Here is a 26673-nt window from a genome sequence, read left to right as displayed (position 1 = left end):
CAAATGAGTCTCTCTGGCAAGACAGTAAGATACAACACTCAGGTACCTAAAAATCTTAAATACCACTCAGACCACATCAATGCATACTTCCCTCAGACAGAACAAAGTATTTTCAGATTCCCACAAAACTGATCATTTAGAGACCAGGCAAAAACATGACACCATGGAATAGGCAGCCCTTAGTCCAGTAATTCTTTTCCTGGATGTGAGTACTAGTCAGTCCCACAGGTAGGGGAGAGCTTTAATTGGCAGTGGGAGAAATTCAAAATTAAGAAAGGAGTTCGAATTTCTTTCCCTACTTAAGACATAATTGAATAGAGGGCAACCCAGCTCAGTCCTTCAGGCTGGGCATTACTAGTTGCATGCTACAAGAGTAACTATTGTACTTTCAGATAAGTTTAGTCTAGTTTTAAAAAACAAATTATCTGTTTGACTTCTACCATTTTGTGACCAAAGCCACAAAAAGGTGGTATCTCTAGTATGAGGCTTTTCTGTACTTACTAATGACTTCACACAGGGTTTTCTTTCCTGTTTTGACAGATGTTGGTGTATTCCTTAGGAATGACCCTCTATTGGTCAGCAGATTACCAGGTTCCTCCAAACCAGGTCAGTAACACAAACTGTTGTTTTTTTTATTCTGGTAGGTTCAAAGATTGAGAGGCATAATCTGAGGTCTTGGTAAGAGAAGCTTTATGTTTTGGATCACTAGAAAGAATTGGAAAGCTTGTGTCAAGATTCAGTCTGCACCAAAAATATCAATTCACCCAAATCAGGAAATTTAGTTGGACCTCATCTTTACTTTCCTTTCTTTTCCCTTTTTCTTCAAAAACCAGAATTGTTCTCATTAAGATGAATTATACCTCAGTTTCAAGAGTGAAGATTATTTATTCCAAGACAATAAGGAACAAGCTTCCCAGGGAAGTTGTTGAGTCACCATCCCTGGATGTATCTAAAAGATGTGTAGATGTGGCACTTGGGAACATGATTTAGTGGTTGATTTGCCAGTGCTGGGTTTATGATTGATTCAATATTAAAGGTATTTTCCAACCTAAATTATTCTGTGATTCTATTATTCTAAGATAGAAGAAAAATATCACATTGGCATGATTGAAGTGCTGTGCACATTTATGTGCTTTTTCAAAAACAGGATGCAGGATTAAAACTAAGTAACTGTCTTTATTTCTGAGCAAATTCTACCAGTATCTCTACTAACTGAAATTATGAATTTCTTGCTTACTGGGAATCCTTTCTAAGACTTGTAGCACACATTTTGCTTCATTTCTATATTGATGTTTTTGAGTGTTTGTTCTTTATTTGAAAAGCACAAGCTTTTAGTAGATTTAACCTCCCTTTCATGTGTATACATGTTCTAAAAGAAAAGGCTTTATAAGCTAAATGGCCCTAAAATTTAAGTATCTGGTCTCTATGGCAACAGTTTTGGTGGGTATAAGTCCTCACCTTTTTGAAGCTAACGCTACCACATATCTTACTTGCAAGGATCTTTGATTCACAGTCTAATTAGCAAAGCTCTGGAGCAAACTGAACTGTTGTCTGTCACCGAGAACTGCCTAATTGGGCTGATGACTTCTTAGAGATGCCAATTCCCTCCAAGGCTATCCTGGATCCCATTAGAGGCTTCATTTAGTGCTGTTTGGCTGCTTGTCTGGAATGTTCCCAAAGACTAAAGGAATTCAGTGCCCATTTCTTACTCAGGGTGAAAGGCTTACAGAAATTCCTAGTCCCAGTTTACACAGGATTTCAATCCCCTGGGAGATGTTATTTAACGCTACTTCTATTTTGGCTCAGTCCCTCCAGCTGAGTGACCAACTACACACACTCCTTCTAACACTTTGTGAAGATCTGCCACATAAAAGATTTTCTCCTGAATCAATCCTGGAAGCATGTGAGGCACATCAGAAGGAATCTGCTTCCTTACCAGCAAATGTCTATGTAAAGAAAATGGTCCAGTTTGCACTGGGAAGTGTCAGTGAGGTACGTACTACTCTCATACTCTAATCATCTCCATTTCTCTGGTGAGAGAGGTGACAGCAACATGGGATATAAGTAAACAATTGGCTGAAATTAATGTTTGTATGGATTAAGGAAGTGAGATTTGTTTCAAAACTTCTAAGCAGGAAATTGAGTGGGCATGTGTACAAGCAAATGAAGCAATGAAGCTGTCTCAGACATCACTTGTACACTCCTGAGAAGTGATACAAATCCAGCTTTTGCACTTACAGTATCTTAATTTCTTTGGTTAATACTGAAGCACTCATAACCTTTACAGGGACTTCATATTGGCCAAAGGAATGGACTGTAGATGAAAGGTTTCTCCATTGCCACTCTGGTTTCAGACTTTGTGAAATTCAAAGAAATCACATTTACATCATATTGAGAAATTAATTCATTGTCCTTGAGTGGAACTGAACATCTGCCGTGCAATCAAGCCTGACCACATGAGGTCTTTAATATGTGAGCACCTGAGTCTTTTTCAAAATTTGAAATATCAAAAAACATTTTTATTGGCAAGCTGCAAGACAATGGAAGAAAACACATCACAATTTTTTTCTGTTTTCAACCAGTAGTCATTAACATTCTGAGATGAGTTTTCCACTTCCACTCTTTACTACTCTATTTACTACTGTTACAGAGGGTGTCCCCTCTTAAACTCAGCTAGCATGAGAGCATGGAGCCAACAATACTCAGTCCAGCTTTGTGTTAATCTGAGATGAAGTTGTTTATACAAAGCAAATCAGCAGCCTCTGACAGCCAGAGGGCAAGGATCGCTTCAGTATGAGATTCTAAAGTCCACATATCAAATGACATTGACTGGCAAGATTACTGTCTTCTAGATAGAGCAGGTGGTCACCGAAGACAGCACAGCCTCCCAGCTGAACAGGAGTCATGTGATAAGGAAAAGGCTGCATGAGAAAATACCGGACACCTCACCACTGTCCTCCCAGATGAATTTTCACCAAGGTAAAGAAAGATTTATAAGCTGAACTTTTTAATAAGGATACAGCCAGCCTTTTCTGAGTCTTTCCCAGGCTAGATGAATTGTTTAATTTCATGCTGTAGTGATTACATGTAGTGTTGGATAAGATAGTTATTGCTTTACATATAAATTACTTCATGATGGAAAGACTCTGAGGCAAGTCAGTGAGGTTTCTTTTCCTTGTTCCACAAAGGACAGTACTCTCAGGGCTGCAAAGCAGTGATAACGAATCAGCTTGCACAGATTCGACTCTCAAAGCTCTTTGCATAAAACCTGTGCATATAAAACACCTCTACTTTCAAAACTGTTTTTGTGTTTTGTACACTCCAATGTATTTTTGAAGGTTGGATTCTGTGAGGTTATCCTGTTGCCATTAAGGAATATATAATCATCGTTCCTACTTGATTATTCATGCAAAGATTTGTGGTTTCTTTTTGATTTAATTTTTCTATTCAAAAGATGTTTTATAAATTCACACATGAATTGCTGGATTGATTTCAAGATGCAAGGCCAAATCCTGGTCACTATGTAAATAAAGCAGTATATACCAACTTTGTATTTCATTTGACTAAGATCAAGATTTTATTACCTCTCAGAGTAATTATCTAACTCTATCTTTTTTCTCTTCTCTATATTGTACTGTTCACTTCAGCAGAGATCTGTGACTCTGGAGCAAGGGAAATGTTGGCCCAAGCTATGCAGGCTTTTTTTGGATATGCTCAACATTAGGCATATGAGCAGTCCAATTCCTATTCAGCAAATCACACATATGTTCCATTAAATCAGTTAGAAATCAAACACGTGCTTAAATATATGTGGAACATTTCTATTAGGTATTATGGGTTATAAGAAAAGGAGATTATTTTCAAAACATACAGACAAACCACCCCTCAAAACATATTGGCTCACTTACTCAGAAACTGAGCTTACAGTTTCACACTTGCATAAGCTGGTGGAAATTCTCCTGCTCCCCCTTTTAGCCCCAAATTCCTGACATTTTCCTTACACTCATTCTAGTGATTATGTATCTGGTGTGATCTCTGTGTTTTCCAGGAATTTGGGTCACTTGGCTTACACTTGCTGAAGGACTTCAATGAATTAGGATGTTGATTACATTGAAAACGTGTGAGCCACACTTTGCAAGGCAGCCTTCCATTTCTTTCTCTTTTTTTTTAATTAAAAATTATCACCCTCAGAGATTCTGTAAAAGGATAAGTAAAAGTGCAACCAAAGAAAAGTCAGTATGCAAGAGAAATATGTACTTCCTTATGACTTAGGATGACCCCTTAACGGAATTTCTGCATCTGACTCTGGTAGGGGATTGTGTCTAGGCATTGTCCATCCTGCACACAGAAAGAATACTTTATAGCAGAAGGTTTTGGGCCTCATAGTATAAGGAATGAGAACTTTGCAGGTGATCTGCACTTTGTAACCTTTCAGTTAAACACGAAGACTAGAATTAATGTATTAGATTTGTTTTATTTGGAATGGCTGAGGAGAACTATGAAAACTGTTTTTGGTTAGAATATGATTATGAAAGTAATAGAAGTCATCAAGCTTTCCCCAGTCCTTAAGGAACTGGAGTCAGTGTTAGAAGACAGACAGACAGACAGATGTGGAATATATAAAAATTAGTTAAGCTAAACATTATTTCAATTATCATGCAAATACAATGATTTATAACTGAAGTATGTGATTCACCATATTCCTTTTCTGTTTCCAGATAAAGGGTCCAGATTAATGAATTATAGTCAGTCAACAGAAGATTACAGACAACTCTCTGCAGACTATAGTGACTCTAATAGTATCTCTGAAAGTGCATCTTTGATACTGTCTAACCGAGGACACAGGAGAGGTAAGATTTTTATGAAAGATTATGTTTATGAATTATGTATTGATCTTTTTTGTCCTTTGTTTGTATATGTGGGACTACCCACGTATAAGTATACCAGGTGATAGGTACTCCTGTGCAACTTGTGGTTATATAACTTGGGAAGTATATTTGTACTAAGTCGTAGAGAAGAAAGATACTTAGATTAGGTTCTTTTTCACTTGTGTCCTAATGTAAAGCTATATATTCCCTGGTTACCATGCAGCACCATCACCTCTTTCTTGCTTTATACCCCCTTTTCGAGGTGAAGCTGTTCAGCAGATCACAAAGCCTGAGAGTATGTTTATAGCACATGAGGTCTTGATACAGATGAGAAATGGTGGAGCTACCCCACAAATGCATATGATGGGCAGTGTCAAGATGGCAGCACTGAAATCAGTTGAATCTATAAGTAATACCTAAGTCTTGAAGGGTAGAGATTAATGTTTGTTCAAACCCTTTAAAAAACAAAGGGACTGATTCTGAAATCTGAGGGAAAAAACAAAAAACCCTTTGTTTTCTTTTCATTTTTGTCCTAGAACCATTTTATATTTCCTGCTCAGAGTGTTGTTTTTGTTGTACTAAATGCCAGGTTGTTCTTCTGATTTACTTTGTCTGGAGATATCAGAGTTGGAGTTTTATCTTCACTTTCAATCCTTTTGTGGCAGGAACAGCATGAAAGAAACTGTTTAGGAGAGAATTCATTCAGTGAAGACACTGTGTTAGACATCATTCAAGTTCCTTCCCAAGGCACGTAAATCACAGTGTAGGGGGATGCTATGAAGCAAAGAAGGGAATTTAGCAGGAAGAGGAGCACTGCTGTGCATGTTTATCTTTATGTATAAATTAGAATCTGAGCTAGGATCACCTAGACAAGGTGTTCATACTTCCCAAGAGCAAAGAGTTGCTGTTGCTCCAAAAATGAGGAAAGTGAGGTTAGCTATGTAACTGCTGTTAATGCTCTCCTCCTGAAAGACACTTTTCTGAAGCTCCAGATTGCAGTCAATATCACCAGCAATAAAAACCTGAGACTGCAGCTTCTCCCTGTGTGACTCATACGTGTCAGTCACATACTTAACTGCACACAGTGAAGGTAAACTTACTGTTTTGTAAGCCCTTTCAAAAAAATAGATTTGGTCATAAACTGGACAAAGGCTCATTCCAGTGACTTTGTGTATGTCTCAGTCTCCACTGAAACACTGGTAGTTGTTCATACTCAGGATTTTGTAATGCAGGACTCTAAAAATACATGAGTCAACATGGAATGTGAGAACTTGTTTGCCACAGACATTCTTTCATGAGATAATATATTAAGAAAATGCATTCTTCTCTGAAAAGAACTGCTACCATTTAGTAGAGCACCATTATCAAGGGAGATCAGTACCTCTATCAAGGCTGTACTTTTAAAGATATAATCAAATAATAATCTACAGGATTGACTACTTTGAGGGCCACATGTTAATTTAACATCAGAAATATGTTAAATCTGTGATCAAAGCATGGCAATCTGGCCACTGAAACTAGCCAAGTTGTCCCACTGTCATAACAGCCAATACAGAAAAACTAAGGGGAATTTTATGTCCTTGTCAAAGTATTTTTGTACAATTATGTGAAAAGCACAGTGTAAGCAGAGAATTTTGCAAGGTTTTCTCATTAAAAAGCATGTAGTTTTAGAACATGGGAATGAATCTTAACTTTGGTAACTAGTTTATCTCAAATCTCACATTTTGTCACTACCATCTACAGCTTGGAAAAAACCAACACATTTGTGCTTATTTTAGGAACATGACTGTAGATTTTCTAGTTTGTAAAACTGTACTTGGTTGGTTGGTATACCAGAATTCAATGTCACGTTTTCATTTGGAATTCGAAGTGAGGTCTCAGGGTGTAGTGCACGGATGTTTTATCCAGAGAAAAAGGTGACCTAAATGATTGCTTCCACATAGTTCATCTTATCACACTATCTTTCTGCCTGTGTAATAGTTTGATATGTAATTCTTCAAATAAGACCAATTAAATTATCTAAGTGAAGTAAAATTTAACCTCTCCCTCCTTCCCTAAATCACAGAATCACAGAATATGCTGAGTTGGAAGGGACCCATAAGGGTCATTGAGCCCAACCCTCAGCCCTGCACAGGACCATCCCCAGTAGCCACACTGTGTGCATGAGAGTATGATTTAAAACATCTTTGCCGCTACAAAAATCATTAATAGATCTACCACTTGCATACCCTTTCTGGTTCTGCCTCTAAATTTCAGCTTTCATGTATTTGAACAATGCAACACCTATCCTTTCTGTAGCAGCAGAGATTACTGAAGGTGAAAAACAGTAAAAATCTCATTTGCTAAGAACTCACAAACCATACTATACTCCCATCGTATTTTTATGATGTGAAAACATTCACAATATATTTAATGTACCAAATAACCGGTGGAATGTTTACAAATATTTTCATTTCAGTGATTTTATATCCTACTTTTATTAATCCAGAGAAATGTCATGGCTTTTTCCACCCAATTTTATGCAAAAATTGGACATAGTTTCTGAGGAGAAGAAGCTGTTTCACAAATTACCCCCATACAGACGGAAATGACAGCCAGTGTACCTATGCAGCTATTTTCCAAATTACATTCACATGAAAGATTATGAAGAGGAAGTAACGATAACTAGGGAACTGGGAATACTGCTGGTAGTATTCACTTAACCTTATTAAATAGCCATTTATGTCCAAGTGAGGACAGTAACCAGTCTAAAAGAGAGGAAGTAGGCAGTATAAATTTCTTGCCTGTTTTAATTGTCCCAACATTGGATGCTAAGTGCTGCTACAACTGCTTCAATTGTGAAATTTCCTTTATTTATTTTAGGGAAAGTTCCAGAGATGCACAGGTCATGTGACCCCACACTTAGTGGGTCAAGGACACAAAGTAGCTACAAGCTCTTCATAAACAGGTAATCTCAAGTCATATTTCCATAAGATGAAAGCTGTTTTATAACCAAGCAAAGCAGACAACTAGTGTGGCAATGCCACTATCAGAAAATGCCTGGATTGCCATCTGGGCTGTTTTGAGAATAGATACTATTTATGTAGAATAAATACCCTAATAATACATGATATTCTACTGTGTAGAATAAATAAATAATGTGCACCTAGATTTAATTTGGTTCCAAGTGGAACAATCCAAATGCTCTAGTGAAATGAAACTTGGGCCCTGAACAATCCATACAAAAAAAGCGTGTTCAGGATCTCCACCTTTACCACTGTGTCCTGCCAGATGCCATGGGCCTCCCAGAACAGCTGCCTCTGGCTGAGTCTCCATCAGAATCAGGCAAGCAGCAACAGCCCTGTGTCACTGAAACAACAGGGAAGCAGCTCCACAAAGACTGTGGAAGGTTGGACTTGATGATCTCGCAGGTCTTTTCTGACCTTAATGATTATATGATTCTATGAAGGGAAAAACCTGTTGAAAAGGTATGAACAGTCATTGCTTTCCCTGTCAAGGCATTCTGGCAGAGTCCTTATTTTTCTGTATTCAGAATTTGGATGTGGTTTTCCCTTGCTGTCACATTAGCAGAGGCCTTATGTGTTCTGGAGTGGTTATGGCAGACCATATGATCCATAATTTTCAGTGGCTTTTTGCATTTCCATCTAGGTACTTAGACTGATTTTTCTCACTTGTATCAGCCATATCTAGCCCTGCACTACTACTTTACTGAAGAGTTATAGGTAACCCAGGGACACAAGCAGTAAAGACCTCTCCTCTGCCATGAGGATTAGCCTCATTTCAGCCATGGCATGTACAGCAGTCCTGTAGACACTGACAAAGAAAACTGAGAATTGTACAGCTGATACTAACTCCTTTTCAAAAGCCAGGGACACATCACTGCTGCTAAACAATTTTCTAGACTGGGTGTTAGCACAGTGCAGCTATAATCATGGCTGTTTCCAAATGAAGAAGAGATGTCAGCACTGTTAGCCTCTAGGCACCACAAAGACCAGAATCCCATAGTTAAGCACCATGTAATCCCTACAGACATCCCATTTAACAGAGTTCTCGACCCAGTTAAGCAGGAGTTTCTTCTTTTAACCATGACATGAGTAATTCAGGCCCACAGGAAATGCTCCATTTAGATCAATTTCCAGCTAAATGTATCCCAAGTAGACAACTTGAAATTCCTGATAAATCAGCCAGGATAATCTGGGTGATATGAGACACCCCAGTGCACCTCTAAAACTGCAACAAGAATGAATAACAATCAGGTTGCAGGATGGTGGCTGCTTTTGTGAAAAAAGAAGTCTCTGTGTACCTGCCTAACTACACACACACACACACATATATATGTGTATATAGACATCTATATATGCATCTTAAACCTGGCAATTATATCAGTAACAGAGGATTTATTTTCTGAGTATTTTGGAGCAACAGCCATGCTTCTGATTAACAACTTGGGTATGATCTTGATATCCTTGATCTAAAATCATGATGCCAAGGATAAGTTCCCCTCCTTTCCTGAAAGATGAACTCTCTTCTCCAAATCTCCAGCAAGCTATTTCCCATAGAACTTCAAGGACTGTAAACCCCACTTTTGGTTGTAAGCATCTGCAACTGAATTTCTACCAAGGTCACCACTCTATTGCAAGTACCTGAACAGCAATGGAGATGAAATAACCACTTTGGAAAACACCAGTTTGCCATGCAGAAGGACAACCAATACAAAACTTAGTGATGGATTTGCTAGCTATAAAGCTTTTCATCATGCTCTGTTCTGTAGGCAGTCCAACTGACATTTACATGTTAAGCTTGTAAGTATATGCAGGGCTCTGGGCTATATATAAAGAAGACACAGCTGTCAAATCTGGCATCTCTCACCTCACAGGACTAATAACTGGAAGTGTTTTCCACAGGACAAGAAAGCCTTCTTAATAAAGAATCTTGGTTTTTGAGCTAATAGTATTTTTATGCTCACAAAAGTCACTTCAGGTAATTTTTAGGTATATTTCTTACATAAATGTTGATTTTTATGAGGTTGTGTTGATAGAAACAAAAATACCTAGATATCTTTATAGACAGAAGAATGTAAACTAGGATATGATAGAATAGAACAGAATAGTTCAGTTGGAAGAGACCTGCAATAATCACGTGGCCCAACTGCCTGACCACGTCAGGGCTGACCAAAAGTTAAAGTGAGTTATTAAGCGTATGTCCAAATGCCTTTAAAGTGGGCCAATGACCACCTCTCTAGAAAGCCTGTGCCAATGTTTGGCCACCCTCTAAGTAAAGAAATGCTTCTTAATATGAATTCTGAACCCCACAGAATGTAGCTTTGAACCATTCCCATGTTCCCTGACACTGGATACTAGGTGCAAGAGATGAGCAACTACTCAAGTACATTTGTTAAAATTTTTTTGAAACTCCCTGAATAGTCTCCTGAAGCAAGTTTGCAACATGGGAAAGAAAAGGATGAAACTTTGGAATAATGAAAAAGCTTCCGTGTGACTTTGGCATTTGTTAAAAAATGTAATTAACAAAAATCCACCTCAATAAAACCTTTCCTTCTGAGCCACATAATCATTCTTTCCTCGTTGACAAGAGTACATAGTATATTTTAAGTTTATTCTAAGGGTACATGTGTCTGCTCAGGTGGAAAACACCATTACTTTATGCGTTAAAACTGTAGTACAAAGACAGCTTTCTGATCTGAGATTTCACACATCTTTCTAGTAATTAAATTGAAAATTCCCTCAGTTCCCTAAGACATTAATTTATTCTAATGGATTAGTATTCAAAAAATTTAATTAACATTTCTGGAAAATTCTGAATAATGTAACAACAAATTATAAGGTTTTCTGAAGATTTTTCCTTGAGAATATAAGAAATGAGAAATTTACTTAATCCTGTAGAATTCCAAGAAGGGTACGGGACTAAACTCTTTGCCTGTTGGCTTCACAAAACTTAAACCAGCTAGATCTGGCTCACCAAATGAAAAAAAAAAAAAAAGAAAAAAAAAGAAAAAAAAAAAGACTTACCAAATTAAAGCAGAGTTTAGATTTATTTACAAAGGGCATCAGTAATATTATTCCTGCTAAATTATTTTTCTTTTTCTGTAAAGAAACATTTAAGAACTTATAACTGACATTTCCCTGGACTTCATAATACCCCATAATATTCCTAGTTAATGTACCTTAAGCTCTTTGTCCTCAAGTCATGCTGTTCTGATTGCATGCTGTATATATGTTGCTCACTGTGACATTTCCATTGAAGGTCGGTCAGTGCTGTAGAAGAAATCCCTGGCGGAACTCAGAAGAACAGTCGACAGAACCTGTTAAGCTTAGGTTCCACCTTCTCTGTGTCTACAAAAGACTACACAGCAGCTGCTTCATCACAGAAATGTTTATTCCACAGGAAGGAAAAGGTGAATGATGAAAACATATAGGCTGATTTCAAAATGTAAATATCACTAAAGAGAAACCTCTCATTTAATTGTTGTTCGACAGCGACCTGCATATTAGCTGCTGAATCATCTCATTCTATGAGTATTCTAAATTGACAGACTCCAAATCAGGCATGATCCAGTTGTGATATCTCAGAACTGACAACAGTGAACAGCTCATGTTCGTAAAGACTATGCAAAAGCTGATAATTGAACCCTCTCTAATTATGTGTGATTTCTGCAAGCATCAAACACCATATGGACTGTTTTCACCAACCACTTTAACAGGAGCTTCAGAACAGCAACAGAATTTACAAAGATACTGAAATCAAATGTTTGCTGGTCAGTGGTGCTCCAAGGACCTAAAAGTTTTGTTACAGAAATCATAGGCTAGCACCGAGTGTGCCAAACCAACAGTTTTCCTAACTGTCTATTTGTAGTTGCTAATTTGTTGTAAGACTATGTTAAATGTGAAGGGTAATGTTTCTTTGGCAGCTGAATCACAAAAATCCAGAAATAACTGAATCACAGAAAACTCCACAATGATTTTTCCTGTGGAGCTTTCTGTTGTGGAAGAAGGGACAGGTTTTAGGCTGATGAGCCCTTTCACCTCATCTCAGTTCAGAAGCTCAGGACTGACCAGTGGCAGACATTTGGTCAAGAGCTTCAGTTAGACAGTTTGGAAAATTATCCTTTTACATATTAACTTGGTTTTAAATTTTATTAATATGATTTTTGTTGAGATAATTGAGTTTCTCAGAAGGAGTTCAGCAACCGTTATAACAAAGTGTTAGTCCTCTAATGTAATATAAAAGTACACTGTCTGTTGGCAGGACAATAGTATTATTATGAAATAAACCCTAAATTTTTTTTCAAAGAATCTAAATGAGTCAAGTTACTAAGTCATGGACAATGGCTGGAAGGATTCACATCTTATCACTTGCAGACATTTAGTTATTTCTCTCTGCATAAGGTATCTAAAAGCATAGATAAATCTGGTGAAAACCCAATGTGCAAAATTACTTGAGGTGGATACTCAGCAAGAAAAAAACTGTCTTGCCCTGTTAAAGTTTGTTGAAGTAAAAAAAAGAATAATTAAATGTTTACTAATAAGAACTATCAGTCAACCTTTATTATAGGGAAGAAAGCAGCTCTGTTTTTCAGTCTGGTTCCTATGTAAACCAGGCTTATGAAATCACAGTGGTGTGTATGTATGTGTTTACATGTCTGTGACTGTCCTCAGAGTAACTTGAGAATCAAATGGGAAAAGGTCTCAGAATAAATTAAGTTTCCATAAGTGTCATGAAAATAGGTGCCTTGTAAAGGAAATTAATCTTGGTTAAGTGCCTTTATAGAAGAAAAGGCTTCAGCATGAGCTTACCCCCACTTAGACCACAGAGTCTCCACACAGGAGAGACCTCACACAGAGAGAAGTCTTCAGTCAGCATTTGCACATTATTAGACACTGAAGTCAATTAGCTCCAGCACATAGAGCATCAGAAATGGGTTTCATTGATACTTGTGTTTGGGATTTTCATTACATTATGGAGACAATTTACTAAATTTCTAAATTTCCTCCTGGCAGTTTTCAGGTCCAGAATTTATTATTTTGTCTGGTGAACCACCAGTGACCTTGCAGCTGCCTGGATCAATTGTGGTAAGTAAGTACATCAAGAATTTAGGACTAATCTAGCTACCTTTTAGTTCGGGCTCTTTGTAAGTTGCATCTGAGTCCCAACCCAGTTTTCTCGCCATGTCTTCATCTCAAAACATATTACCTTCAGAGGTATTGAGACTTGAAAGGAAGTGATTTAATTCTCACTGTTATTTAGTTATTTCTGTTAGTTTAAAATTAGCTTAATTTATCCTTCTCAGCTAAGAATGCTCACTTTAGCCCAAGACTTTTGAGACAAAGATTATACAACAAATATGCAATGTGACATCTAATGCCGATGTATGGGACTTCTCCAGCCACATCCTTTAACTTCCACTGAGATAAAGTAAAAAGGTGACAGCATACAGCAATAAAAATGAGAGCAAAGGGAATTCGGAATTACCCCCAAATCTAGAATAACCCTGGTGACTATAGAGTCTGGGTACAGTCAGCTGCTTTGGTGGGATTCTCTGGGTTTTTTAAAAATTATAAATGTTTGTGATATTAATTTATGAGAAGACAGGGCATAGCATAATGTTGTGACCATTTCTCTGAGGTTATGTAGAGATAGGAGACTAAGGGACCTCAGTAATAAAATGCTGTGGAACCTGAATTGCTTGCATTTGGCACTCATTCTTCATTCTTTGTTGTATGTTCTTAGACTAAAAAAGGGAAATCCTATTTGTCCCAAAGGGATCTCAATGTGATTCTACTCAATGGGCAGTGCCTCGAGGTGCAATGTGACATCAAGACCAAGGCAAGAGATGTTTTCAACACCGTGGTGGCGTATGCAAACTTGGTGGAACATTTCTACTTTGGCTTGGCTTACCTGAAAGGTAATGAGAGAGCTGAATACAGCAACAGCTTTCTCCCTCTGTGCCTCTGTAGTCACTTCATTAATGAATTCCAGTAAGATCTTTTAAGATCCTCAGATGAAAGCAGACAAAAAGCTTAAGCAAAAGTAAGGTACTCTACTGCACTGAGTTAAAGCATGTCTATCCTAGAACTGTGCATATTACTAGATGATATTCCCACGCAGAAAAGGTTGTGTCTCAGCCTTGACCTGGAATAATACTGAGCCATGTCACTCCAGCAGAAATTCCAGGAAGCACTGTACTGAGGAAGGCTGACTGTCTTTGTCCCTAGATAGGACTACAGCTTCAGCTATGTCATCTACAAGACCCACCTCTCCCTAGTCCATTTCTGGTGGCAAGCATGGCTGAGAAGCATGCCTTGTGCCTAGGGAATGAGGATTCCAATGGGGTGCAGAACCTGAATGGTGAGCAGAATGCAAGCTCCATCAATTCTGTGTGATTCCATAGATACCACACTAATCCAGCATCTAACAATTGTAATCCTAAATTACATACTGTTATCCTAATTCTCCATCAAAGAGCAGAAAGTTAAGCCATGACACAGAGAAGTAAATCTCACTGACATCCACAACCCATTTTATATTTTATTGCTGATGATGCACTATATGAAGACAGCAGAACTTTGAGCTGCTGAAGCATATCCAGATTTATTACAGAACCCAGCATTCTCATTTCAGGTAAAGAATTCTTCTTTTTGGATGAGGAGACCAAACTCTACAAAGTGGCCCCAGATGGCTGGAATGACCAACCCAAGAAGAAAACCTCCATCATTAATTTCACACTCTTTCTAAGGATAAAATTCTTCGTCAACCACTTTAATGTTATCCAGTAAGTGCACAGTTCTGCTGGCTGCAGGAAAAACAGTAAATTTTAGGGATACCCTTTACAGCTCCTCCTGTGTTCCTAAACCCTTCTGTATTCCAGGCACGGCTTGACAAGGCATCAGTTTTACCTGCAGCTTCGTAAAGATATTTTGGAAGAACGATTATATTGCAATGATGAGACTGCCCTGAAACTCGGCGCTTTGGCTTTACAGGCAGAGCTTGGCAATTATGCTTCTGAGGTGTGGATAAATAATACAATATTTCTCTGAGGTCTCTCTCAACAACTTTTGCAGCTTTTGGTTGTCACATAGCATTTAAAGAAGAAACGTGAATAGCACAGAATTTCATTTAAGTCCTTCAGTTAAATCTTTCAGATTTAATTAAAAGAATTACAGAATTTTCCCAATTAAGGAGCAGTAATGAGCCAGGTGAATTTGGCAGGAAATATGGCAGAATGATGAGAGATTCTTTATCCTTCATAACTGATAACATATCCTAGAAACCCCAGAAAATCTGTAGATTTTCTGAGGGGCTTAGAGAGTAGTAAACATGGAAGAGAAAAACAAATGAACACTCCAGAATTCACAGCTATTTTATGTGTAGGCTCAGATCCACAAGCCACAAAGACAGGAAGGTCACAGACAGTATATCTGAACTAGTTGTCCTAGTTTTGAAGTGTATAGAAAATGCCCATTTATGTTCTCTTCCATATCCTAAGTTGTATAAATTAGTTATATAAATTAGTGTAGCTCTACTAATTGAACTCTGAGTGGTCTGATCCATCTGGTTGGATCCATCACGGCCATGGTCCCCCAGAGTAGGTTGCACTGATGCACTGTAGCTGTCAGCTCTAAGTGTGGAACACACCTTTGTCCTCTCTGCACAAAGAAGTGGTACGTGCTTTGAGCACCTGGCTGAGCACAGATACAAGAGACAGAGGCTGTGAGGACTCCACCTGTTGTTCTCCACCTTCCTCTAGGAAACAGGGTGGCTTCTGCATATGGGCCACCCCGAAAATGAAATGCAAAGAATAAGAAAAGTCAAGTAAGAACAAAAGGCTCTTGTTTCTCTGGGTTTTTTGTTTGGGGTTTTTTTTCCCCACAGATGCATGGAAAGAGCTATTTTCGTGTTGAAGACTATGTTCCAGCAAGTCGAATAGAGAAAATGACCCTGGCGTATGTACAGCGAGAGCTTGCTAAATTACATCGTATGAATCGTTCCCTATTTGAGGATGAAGCTGAACTAGAATTTTTAAAGGTAATTTGCCATACCCCAAACATTATTTATTTATTTATTTTGAGGTGCAAAGCCCTTCTCTATTTAGCATTTTCTATTATTTCCTTCTTGCCTGATACAGTGGATTTTAGATATGGTGAACAAATTTAAATAGTCAACAAAAAACTCTGAGTTTCATTCTGCTGTAGATACTTTCACTGAGAGTTTATATAAAGTGTTAAAGCACATTTTAGTGTATTTTCAGCATCCTAAGGTTTGATGCAAATTTTTGGCATGTTACTAACATGTCTGGGTTCCAGATGATTATAAAACGTGGGAATAAGCCCTTTTTTGGACTTCTGAAATTACAGCAGTTGTTCAGCCACTTTCTAAACATGTAGTGATTGTTTGTTTAAAATTAACTGTGAACCCTGGAAATGAGAAAGGAGTTCTCTGAAGTATTTCCTCACATGACTACATCTCTAGGGCTCAAAAGTGTCATGATGATGTGGGATTTAATTTTTTTCCTGCTAATTTCTACTTCTCCCTAAACTTCTCTGCTTTCCATCAAATGAAAAATATCCAAGATTAAATAAGGGATAAATATTAACACCCATTTTGCCGCAGTGCCACGTGCTTTTATTTATAGCATCATTTTATTTCAGTTGCTATTTAATTATATTAGTTCCCCATCTAACACTGTCAGTGGAATTGAAGAAAGAGATTTAAGCTTAGTCTGAATGACAGTCCCATCATGTGTGGCAAATCCAGCGAAGAAAAATAGCTTTGTTAGTATCTGTTTCAGTGAATAAGTCTATAGAATGAGCCAACACATCACACAAAGTGAGAAAGATAGCCCCCATGGCAAGAACATGTAAATTCCAAATGTGAAAGGGATTAAAAATTAAAACCCAGATTCAGCTAGTGATTATAGATGCCCCAGTTTTCAGGACCTAAACATTTGTACTATGGATACTTCCTGAAAAATGGATCTTCTTAAAGTGTTTTATTTTGGTCACTGAAAATTTCTATTCACGGTGTAAGTCATTTCGGGGTTCTACAGCAGCTTCCCAGAATGAAAAACAAGTTTTAGCACAAAGTCATGTTGATCTGCAGATCACAAAAGAGGACAGCAAACGCTCCTCATATTCTATAGTCACATTTTAACATTTTTGAGGCCAAGTACAGGAGGTAGAAAGACAAGCATCAACACCCAGAGCCTCTGGATGAGTTCCTCAGAGTATTCTCGGCACAGTTTGAGGGCTGGAGCAGAAGCTGGCTCCTCAGTCCGTTGAAGTTTAATCCTACTTAACTTTTTGCCCAGAAATGAGCACTGCAGAAGAAAGAAGTGCCACTGAAGATCTGTTACTATAAAGTCTGGCACTGAAGGGATATCTAAAGCAGTGAAATTCCATCCAAAGACACCACTATATTTAGGTGAAATACTTTGAGGTACAATTTAGCCAAACCTGTAAGTTAAGATGTTGGCAATGGAAATATATAATGTCTTTTTCAAAGATGATAACCATGAAGGAATGGGCATATATACCTGAGAGAGTTTGGTGCAAACTGGGAGCTGTAGTGTCACTGCAGTTAAGATTTCCAGTTGACAGTCACTGTTGTAGAGAGGAAAGCCCACAAGCCCATAATAATGTCAGAGTAGCCCTGGCACCAAAATATTAGTAGTTTCATTAAGATAACTACCTCGTGGTTTCTGGGTTTGCTCAAGGAAATAGAAAAGAAAATGGAAATAAACAAGGTTTCACAGTAGTTAGCTGTGCTAATCTTGTCTGGATTTCTATTCAGAAATGCAGTGGCAGAAATGCTGAGTACCTCAGTGCCACTGTAATGTTTAGATGGTTGAGCAGGTAGCTACATAACACCCCTACATCTTCAAATGAAGTATGTGGGAAGTGTTATTTCAATTTTACACATGGAAATTTAGTGTATGTAGTAACTCTATGACATCCTAAAGTAAGGTGATGACTCTGAGGCAGTTGGCATGAAAATTTGGTAAGGGTTTTCAAAGGATCCTTGATAGAGTGAAAGAACACTCAGTAAAGAGACTCAGAAGCATTTCCTCTCCCATCTACCTGCCTTTTCAGTAATGAATGTTTTCAGTAATGCATGGTAAAAGTCCTTCTTCTCTACAAGGTGACTCAGCAACTTCCCGAATATGGAGTGCTATTCTATCGTGTGTCCCAAGAGAAGAAAGGAGCAGAAGGGGACATAATCCTGGGAATCTGTGCCAAAGGCATCATTGTCTATGAGATCAAAAATCACACAAGAATTGCCAGTTTACGATTCCAGTGGCGTGAAACAGAGAGAATTTCAGCTCATGTGAGTTGGAACTAACTGAATCTCATCCCCACTTCATGACTTTACTCTTCTTCCTGCCACTTTGCATTAAGAGCCAGAATTAGACTCATTCCATAAAGGCAAGTCATTTTTGAAAATAGTTTCAAATCAAAGCTGGATCTGGATGTGGATATGAAGATATGCAGTTCTTCATGAGGTATAGTTCTAGAGGGTTTTTTGCCAAAACTGGAGTTAAATTACTATAACACTGAATAATCTGGTGTTGACTATTACAGAGAGACTATGTTGAACCTCTCTGTGGCATATTGCATATTCATTCCTCTCTTGTCTTTACTGCTCTCTCTTTTTTCTTCTGTTTTCTTACCTATACCAGGTAATAGGATCATGTCTCCTGCTTCCAGATCTCATTATTCCTATCCCTATCTCTGAGTATATTAACAATCTAATATTGGTGACAAGATTGTGATCCTTTCTAAGTGGGATTTTGACATTAGAGGTATATCCATCTACTGTCATATGGTCTAGGTGTCAAACTGCATCACATACTTCTCAGCTTGTTTGCTCTCCCAAAATGGTCCTACTGCCCCTTGAAGATACGTTCATTTTCACATTAAATTTGTTTAATAATTTTAACATCTGTAGGGCCAAATTTTGCAGTTCTACCAACCTGCTCTCAATTCATTCAATGTCCAAAGGCTCTTGACTTGTCACATAGAAGATACATAGACACCTTGCTAATGACTATTGAATTTACAGCAGGTATTTACTACACCCAAAAGTCTTGCAGTCAGGCATAAATACAACTGGACAAAACAAGATTATATAAATGAACTTGCAGTACCTCAGTGTAGTGACTGATATATAAAGCAAACTGTGCTATTTTTTTCCCTTCAGAGAAAAAAATTCATGATTGAAAGCAGCTTCAGCGGCAAGAAACACACCTTCATTACTGATACAGCGAAGACATGTAAATATCTACTGGACCTCTGTTCTGCCCAGCACAAATTCAATGCACAGATGAATTCTAGGCAGCTTCGGCAAACTTCATCAGGTGAGGCATAAATGCACTGTCATTACTGGGCCCATAGGACAGGGTTATGTTTTAGGAAAGGTGCATTCACCAAAGCTGAGAATTAGAACCTGCCACATTAGTTTCAGTCTGCTGCAGTTAGAAAATAATGCCTCCTACTACATTGGAAGTTAGAGGAGTGTAAATCTAACTTGGCATGTGCATGTGAATGGCCATGTGTAGCAGGTGAAGAGGGGTTCTCTGACGATAATAACAACTATGTAGCTAAACTCAGATTTAAAAAAAATAAAAAGCATAATGTCACTTCCCTTCAGGAGACCTGCTTAGAATTATACCCAAAATGTAACATGAAAATATTCCACACAAATTAGAACTATAGTAGTGCCCAGATATGCTGGAGCTGAATTTAGTTATCTTTGCATAAGACAGGGATTCAATCCTATGGTTCAGTCCCAGGACAAAACCACTAAACCAAAGCCACATGAGTCATACCCTCTCAACTATGTAGCTGCTAGCAGCTCTTATCTTAGATTTTGCCATGTCTGTGGAAGATATTACTAATACCTCCTTAAGACTTCAGATTTTCCACAGTTTCTAAGACAAGGTTCTGCTCAACCCAGGGCAGTTACGTAGCACTTCTCACCCACAATTCTCAGCATGTTCTGTAAAGATGGGTGAGGATCATTATGGGGAAACTGAGGCACATGAGAAATAACAGTCTAAGCTGACCACTGTCATCACTCGACTTCAGTGAAGCAACAGGAGTTTTCACTAGCTCATCATTTCACTGCCTTGAGCAGAACCATAATCATTTACAACCCCTGAGTGTTTGACCCAGTGAGTCCTAATAGGAGAGTCTAGTGTCATGCCTTATCTGTTGGCATACTCTTTTCTGCAGTAAAACTGTAAACAAATTATACCATGGGATATAACAGGAGTATTGAAATATTGCCTCCTTCTCACTAAAATCATTTAATGAAAGGTGAAATTCCACCAGCACAAATTTGTTCCCATGGAAAAAAATGCTAGGATAGCATTTAGGTTCAAAGCACCTTTTGTTGCTTGATGCCTGTAGCTTCAAACATAATTTAGTGGGACTGTGCTTTTTAGCATGCAAATGAGTGCTAGTAGTAAATCCTACAGTTTCCTGTGTCACATTTGTCTGTAGTAATATGTCCTAATAAAAATAATTACATTCCATATATAACAGAATAAATAGTTGAGAACTAAGAAAATTATAACCCAAGTCCTGATTACAAGTACACCAAACCACTGAAACAAGCCAGACTTACACAAAGCATGTGACCACAGGTTCTGAGGTTCAGTGTGTGCTTGCTGTCCCAGAAAAAAAGCTTTGTGAAGGCAATGACAGACAGTAGTACAAAATGCTGCTTTTGCCAACACAGTGAGGCTGTAAAAGATTATGAGACTCTTTCTGCACACTTCTGCTTCTGTTGCACTGTTCAGATGTATAAGTCACCATCACTTCAAAACTTGATAGCAACCCCCTGCTTTGGAATCACCATAGCAACTCCAGACTGCACTAATACTGTGGACAGTTAAGCCTTCTGATGCCTTAAGAAATGCCTTTGATCAAAGCCACCAAGGAAAGCGGAGCCTAGATTTAATGCTGCAGAGTAGTGTTCTAGAAAGTTGTATTCAGGTTAATATTTATTAGGAAAACACAAGGGAGGTTAGCTGTCATTTATAAGCAGAATTAAAGCCCATATTGATGCTGGCCTGTATCAAGCAGAGTTTTTGGTTTTGTCTTCAATTTTCTGCTGTCCCTCTCTCCTCCAAATTCCCTCTTCAGACCATCAGCTGAGAACCTAAATAAATTAATGCCTCCTTAAGCACTATCTTGTTTCAGAAAAATAAAATCCTTTTTGTATATAGTAGAGCCCAGGTGTCATTAAACAAGTAGTAGATTTCACAGAAAAGTGGAAAACTGGCCACCAAGACGGTCCCCTAATTAACTTCACTTGTGCAAATCACTCAGCTCTTTGGCACCTCTGAATGTTGGCAAGTATGTGAGTAGAGCTCCTGTCTTCTCAGATATACATATAATGGAGGGGAGGGCCTGTGAAGGATCAGAAATTACTACCAAAATGGCTAATTCAGACTTTGACAGACAGATATGTCTCATATACCAAATATTTACAGAATACACTTTACAGAGATATTCAGGTTTAAATTATACAGGGTTGTACATTTCATCTGTACATTCCACTTTGTGGAAAGTGAATTTGTAGTATAATTCACAGAAATGAAATCTAAATAGAGTATATGCTTTCTGTGAAAGAAATGGATTGATAACTACTCACTCCAAGGCCTGGATATTCTCAAAGATACAAGAAAAATATATCTGTAATGTCGATCTTATTTTTTTTGGCATGTTCAAAAGGTTAGATGGAAAGTTCCTTTGAGCTTAAAAAGATGGGATAATATCAGTGGCTTTGTCTTTCCTTCCTTCCCTCTCTCCCTTCTTATTCAGAGGACAGTAAATTTGTGGAAATAGACAAATCAAATTCTGCATATGCAGCTCAGCGTGAACACCTTGCTCTTATCCAGAGACTGTCTCGTTCAGAGAATGTGCTCTATGGAGCAAACCTGGAAAACCTTTCTGCTGGGATGATGAGCAAATCTTGTGATAACCTCAGTGTGGAAACCAACAACAGGATGAGAGACAAAAGCAATCTTGGCAGGTAGGTTTGCTTTTTCCTCTAAACATGTGTAAGAATACTCAGTCGTAGATTATATAATTGCAAACCTCTGTGCTAAACTATGAGGCAAACTTTTTTTTTTTAAAGTTTTTATTGTGGTCACATCAAAAGTCTGGTGGTTCCATGGTGCCAGCAGTAGTGTAAACACAGGCAGGAAACTAACAGACTAACAGATAAGAACTTGAAAAAGAATGACATTTAAATTTGTACCAGACTCAGGAACGAACCATTTACTGGGTTATGGGGAAGTATAAAAATAAGGGAGAATAAATGTAAAATCTGTTTGTGTATCTTCTTGGAAATAGCAATATGTGAACTAAATGCACAGTGGAAGCTGTTTTTGATCAAGAATGTCTATAGATGCAAATCATAGGGAACAGTACAAGAACTTCCCTCTCCTCATTTGTGTTGGTACACTCACCTGTGTAGGTGGTTACTATAGCTGCACCCAGTCTCAAGGCCTTTGATGAATTCTAGTGCCTTCTAGAATACTAGAAGTTAGAATAGAGCCAAGATGAACATGAATTACCAGGAAAATTTTCAGACACGGTTTTGTCTAAGCGAACAGCAGGGCTAAATGAATCATGCTGAGGCTATGCTGTGTTTTCCTGATGCCTGCACTCAGCTCAGAGAAAAACACAGGGCAAAATCAGTCATATGAATGGTCTAATGGCAGCTGTTATTTGGAAGTAAATGCTGGCAAGGATAAATTACCTCTCCCCTACAATGAAATGCGTCCCAGAAAATCAAAATACTTGCTGAAAAGATACAAAAATGTGCCTTCCCAACTTGGCGCTGACAGACTGACAATGAAGGGTGCTAAATACCCTTGCTGATTTATTATTGTAACATACCTTCCTGCAGGTCCTTATCAGGCCTATCCCAGTCAGAAATGCACATCAATTTGAATGAAAAGCAAAGGAGCTATGACTACCTCTCTATCCATTCAACTCAGAACACAATCAGTGGTAAGTATAATAATCATAAAGGGAGACATATTTGCTGTTTCAATATCAGGATACTAAGATATATTCTACTTACAGATTAAAGAATAGCCTAATGTACTTCTAATCCTGGGAATTAACCCAGAGTTTAGCAAGACAAGCTGTTTTCTTCTCTTTAGCTTCTACTTTCTGTCTAGATCAGTGGTAAGGGACTAAATGATAAAATTATTCTATAATGGTGCCTATTGCTCTACAGAGACGTAGTTCAGTACATCCAGACACTCTTGCACAGGGCAGTGTCCCTCTACTCAGAGGTTTGCAGAGGTTTGGTTAGCAGTTGAGATCTACAAATCAATATATGATGCATAAGACAGCATAAGCTCCAGGTGCTCCTCTCTTTTTGCATTTGTGTGACACTAACTGGATTAAGGCCTGGATACCTAATTTTCTAACAGAAGCCATATTGCATGCACACAGTGAGCAGATCTATGGAATGTGAAGCTATGCTTAATTGGTTAGTCCATTTTAAAAATAGAACTGCACTTCAAAAACACTGTGGCAATTACACAATTTTAAGTAGTGTTAACAGTACTGAAATCACCATTGCAATCAGTGTTGGTTGGATTGCACCTTCAGAGCCAAAAGTGCCCACAGGCTAAAGTTCCCAAAGGAAGCCATAGAAGATTTTGTGTCCAAATCATGGCCAGGTTCAATGGGCACTACATACCTGACTCTTTAAACATCCTAACCTTAATAAAAACATTGCAGAAAAATGCATAGTCTCACAGAAAGGAATATTATAGGAAGAGCTTACACAACTCTGTACATAGACTTTTCTAAAGAATGAAAACTTCTGAACACTTGTTTGAACTTCCTTCCTGAATTATATTAATTCAGAAGTAGTGGCAATGTTGAAATCAAGGACAAAATATATTTTAATTTTTGGAGCTCCAGTTTTGTAAAACATATGAATCTACTGTCTCCCTGCATTAATCTACATTTATTCTAGCTGTTTTGTTTCTGCAGCACCTGCATCACCAGCCATCCAAAAGGAAGTTTTTCTAAGTGGTCTAGAAAGAGAAATCATTTGTGTCAGCCTCAAACGTGACCCTAAGAATGGATTTGGTAAGTAAGGAACATATTCCTGGGACTGACAGACCCTGGTGCTAACACTGATATTTGCTGAGTTAAGCTGGGCAAGACTGTAAACTTGTTCTCCTCATTTATACTTCTTATAGAAGAAGACTACCAGTCTTTGTAAAGGATTTAGAATTTCCAAGACTGAAAAGGACTAAGCACATAACTCAAGACCACTATGTTTTAAAAGGACTAACTAAGGCCACAGAGATCAAGGGAATCAAGTGCTAAGAGTAGAATGAAAGGAACATGGTTTTAGTTTTGTATCTGAAATACGTGTGTACTGATTTTATTTATCTTAAACCTTACAGGTTTTACATGTGAGGGTGCAAAATATGTACACAAACTCAACGTGAATGTTTGTCAACTTTTGGATTTTTATTTGGATAATAACCATCTAGTTATCTAATACTGTAATAACACTGTATCCTGTACCTGTGGATGAGTTCAGAGGACCATCCGGTTTCACAGCTGACCACTAATACAACTAAAAATCAAATTTCTAGATGGTGCAGGTCTGTGGGTAATATCCTAATCCCAAACCCAACTCTTATAGCAGTGAGCAGAATATATTCTGCAATAGGCAGAGCTAGGATAGTGAAATTGAACTCCTTGACAATAGATTTAATTTTCTTAGATCTCTTAGATTAGAAGTTTAAATGGCCCACCTTAGATTTCCTGGTTGCATGATGCAGAATAATGTTAAAAATTATCTGAAGAGCTTTTATACCCTTTTGCTCCTGCAGGTGTTAAACACTGCAGGTCCACCTAATTTATGACTCTTACAAGAAAGTAGTTGGGGGTCCTTTAAAAGTAGGAAGCCAGGAAAGCATTCTTACTGAGAAATTATATTTAAATAGCCACCAAAGTCACCAGCACACTTTAATTATAATGTAAGTTTAAAGCTCTCCCAAATCAAGACCTTGATGCCATGTAAATCAGAACTCCCCATTCCTCAGACCATGTATAAAACTTACACCATTGGAGTAAGAGCCTTTTGTGCTCCTAAGGTTCACCTTTTCTAATACTACCAGTGTCTCTGCATTTTCATGCTATCTCGTTTTTGCAGGTTTTGTAATTATTGGAGGAGAAAATGTAGGAAAATTAGACCTTGGTATCTTTATCGCTTCAATTATCCCTGGGGGACCTGCAGACAAAGCTGGAAATATCAAACCAGGTCATTATCCTTAGTTTTTAATTAGAATTAAAATACTTGCATAGTTTAAAGTTAGCTACTCTGGATTTATTTCCTCATTTAGATGTACTTTGTCTTGGTTTTATCTTTTTTTTTTTTAAGGCGGACGACTCATCTCTGTGAATAATATTAGCCTTGAGGGTGTTTCATTTAATACTGCAGTTAAAATCATACAGAACTCTCCTGATGAAGTGGAGCTCATCATCTCTCAACCCAAAGGTATAAAGGCAAATGCCTTTGCTGTCTATGGAACGCTAATAGTTAACTCAGGACACTCATATTTATTAGGCACTGGGATGTAGTAGTAGGTTCTTGCTACTCAGTGCCAGTTATAATAACCATGTGAGCAGTGAAAATAGTCAACTTCTAGCAGATATCATGTGATCTCTGTTTTGTGTCAGTGTGAAAAAATCTATTATGGGCTGCATTGCTGAACACTAAGAGAATTCTGGCATTTCTTTATCTGATGGAGAGTCATAGTCCTCTGCAGTGATGAAGCAAACACATTTCTCCACACTTATAATAGCAGCGCTCCATTGTACAGTGACTAACTAATTTTATGGATCAGATCTCACAATCAGTTGAAATAGGAAGTTACTTTGTCCTCCTGTTCTAGGGTATAGCAATATTTGCCTTCAAATTTACTTACATTCAGCAATGTTTTATTTTGGTATGGCTTTACAGACTTGTATGAAGAAGGATTAAATGAAGAAAAGATTCTATCAAGAGGAAACAGCACTAGTGGATCTGAGATTTCTTGTGTAGACAGTGGGAGAAAAAAGATTCAGGATTGTCATACAGCTCTCCCCAAAGAACAAGACATAAACATAGATGAACTTGAAAAGACTCTTTCCTGGAGTATAGCACCAAAATTGGGCTCTAGGATTCCAGCTCCTTCAGCTGATAGCCTGGATGCAGAGGTAACTGAGATTTTGATGCTGCTCAGTAATGTTATGCCCAGCATATAACATATAACAACATAGCAGCTATTAAGAATGGAAGGTAACTGAGAAATTAAAAACATGTGAAAAGGAGAATGAAAACCTTGGAATAAATTACATTGGAAATGTCAAAATCATAGACACATCTGAAATATGTGAATGGGGAAACTGTTCTACAAAATGTTACTAAAAATTTTCCTTCCTTTTTCAGTGGAGGCACAAAGTTTTGATTATTTTCTCAAACTCTCTTTTAAGTTTTCAACCAGTCACTGAACAACAACATTTTGTGTCTAATTTCCTACTATTAGACATCCTCCCTATATATACTCAGCTTATGCACATTTAGACAGATTGTATTTTGAGTACCATTAGCATAAGCTTCAAATAATATCTGAGATATAAATTGTATCATTCCAGGTTTGCAGTGAGAGCAGGATCAAATCCTTTATATCTTCTGCAAACGCTCTCTTCATTCCCCCCCCCCCCCCCCCCCGCTTCTTTCTTTTTAAACTGAGATG

General features: G+C 37.9%; 2 protein-coding genes across 2 annotated transcripts in view; one reads left to right on the top strand and one right to left on the bottom strand.

The window, feature by feature from the left end:
• The window catches only part of MAPK8 (mitogen-activated protein kinase 8), a 137895-nt gene that overhangs the window by 68421 nt on the left and 42801 nt on the right, over positions 1 to 26673 (bottom strand). The gene's annotated exons all lie outside the window — the stretch shown is intronic.
• FRMPD2 (FERM and PDZ domain containing 2) overlaps positions 1 to 26673 on the top strand; it is a 73531-nt gene that overhangs the window by 11818 nt on the left and 35040 nt on the right. Inside the window, exons 4-22 of the mRNA XM_027648153.1 lie at positions 541 to 606; positions 1807 to 1992; positions 2853 to 2979; positions 4719 to 4850; positions 7731 to 7815; positions 11130 to 11280; positions 12884 to 12955; positions 13614 to 13788; positions 14505 to 14655; positions 14752 to 14890; positions 15756 to 15908; positions 18021 to 18206; positions 19080 to 19236; positions 21710 to 21920; positions 22803 to 22906; positions 23909 to 24007; positions 25089 to 25196; positions 25317 to 25433; positions 25899 to 26134. Coding sequence (XP_027503954.1) covers positions 541 to 606; positions 1807 to 1992; positions 2853 to 2979; positions 4719 to 4850; positions 7731 to 7815; positions 11130 to 11280; positions 12884 to 12955; positions 13614 to 13788; positions 14505 to 14655; positions 14752 to 14890; positions 15756 to 15908; positions 18021 to 18206; positions 19080 to 19236; positions 21710 to 21920; positions 22803 to 22906; positions 23909 to 24007; positions 25089 to 25196; positions 25317 to 25433; positions 25899 to 26134 — 2655 coding nt within the window. The remainder of the gene's footprint in view (positions 1 to 540; positions 607 to 1806; positions 1993 to 2852; positions 2980 to 4718; positions 4851 to 7730; positions 7816 to 11129; positions 11281 to 12883; positions 12956 to 13613; positions 13789 to 14504; positions 14656 to 14751; positions 14891 to 15755; positions 15909 to 18020; positions 18207 to 19079; positions 19237 to 21709; positions 21921 to 22802; positions 22907 to 23908; positions 24008 to 25088; positions 25197 to 25316; positions 25434 to 25898; positions 26135 to 26673) is intronic.

This window comes from Corapipo altera, unplaced genomic scaffold (assembly GCF_003945725.1).
Source record: "Corapipo altera isolate COAL_440 unplaced genomic scaffold, ASM394572v1 56, whole genome shotgun sequence".
Classification (NCBI taxonomy): domain Eukaryota; kingdom Metazoa; phylum Chordata; class Aves; order Passeriformes; family Pipridae; genus Corapipo; species Corapipo altera.
The sequence above is the reverse complement of the archived record's forward strand: the minus strand, read 5'-3'. Positions and strand labels throughout refer to the sequence as shown.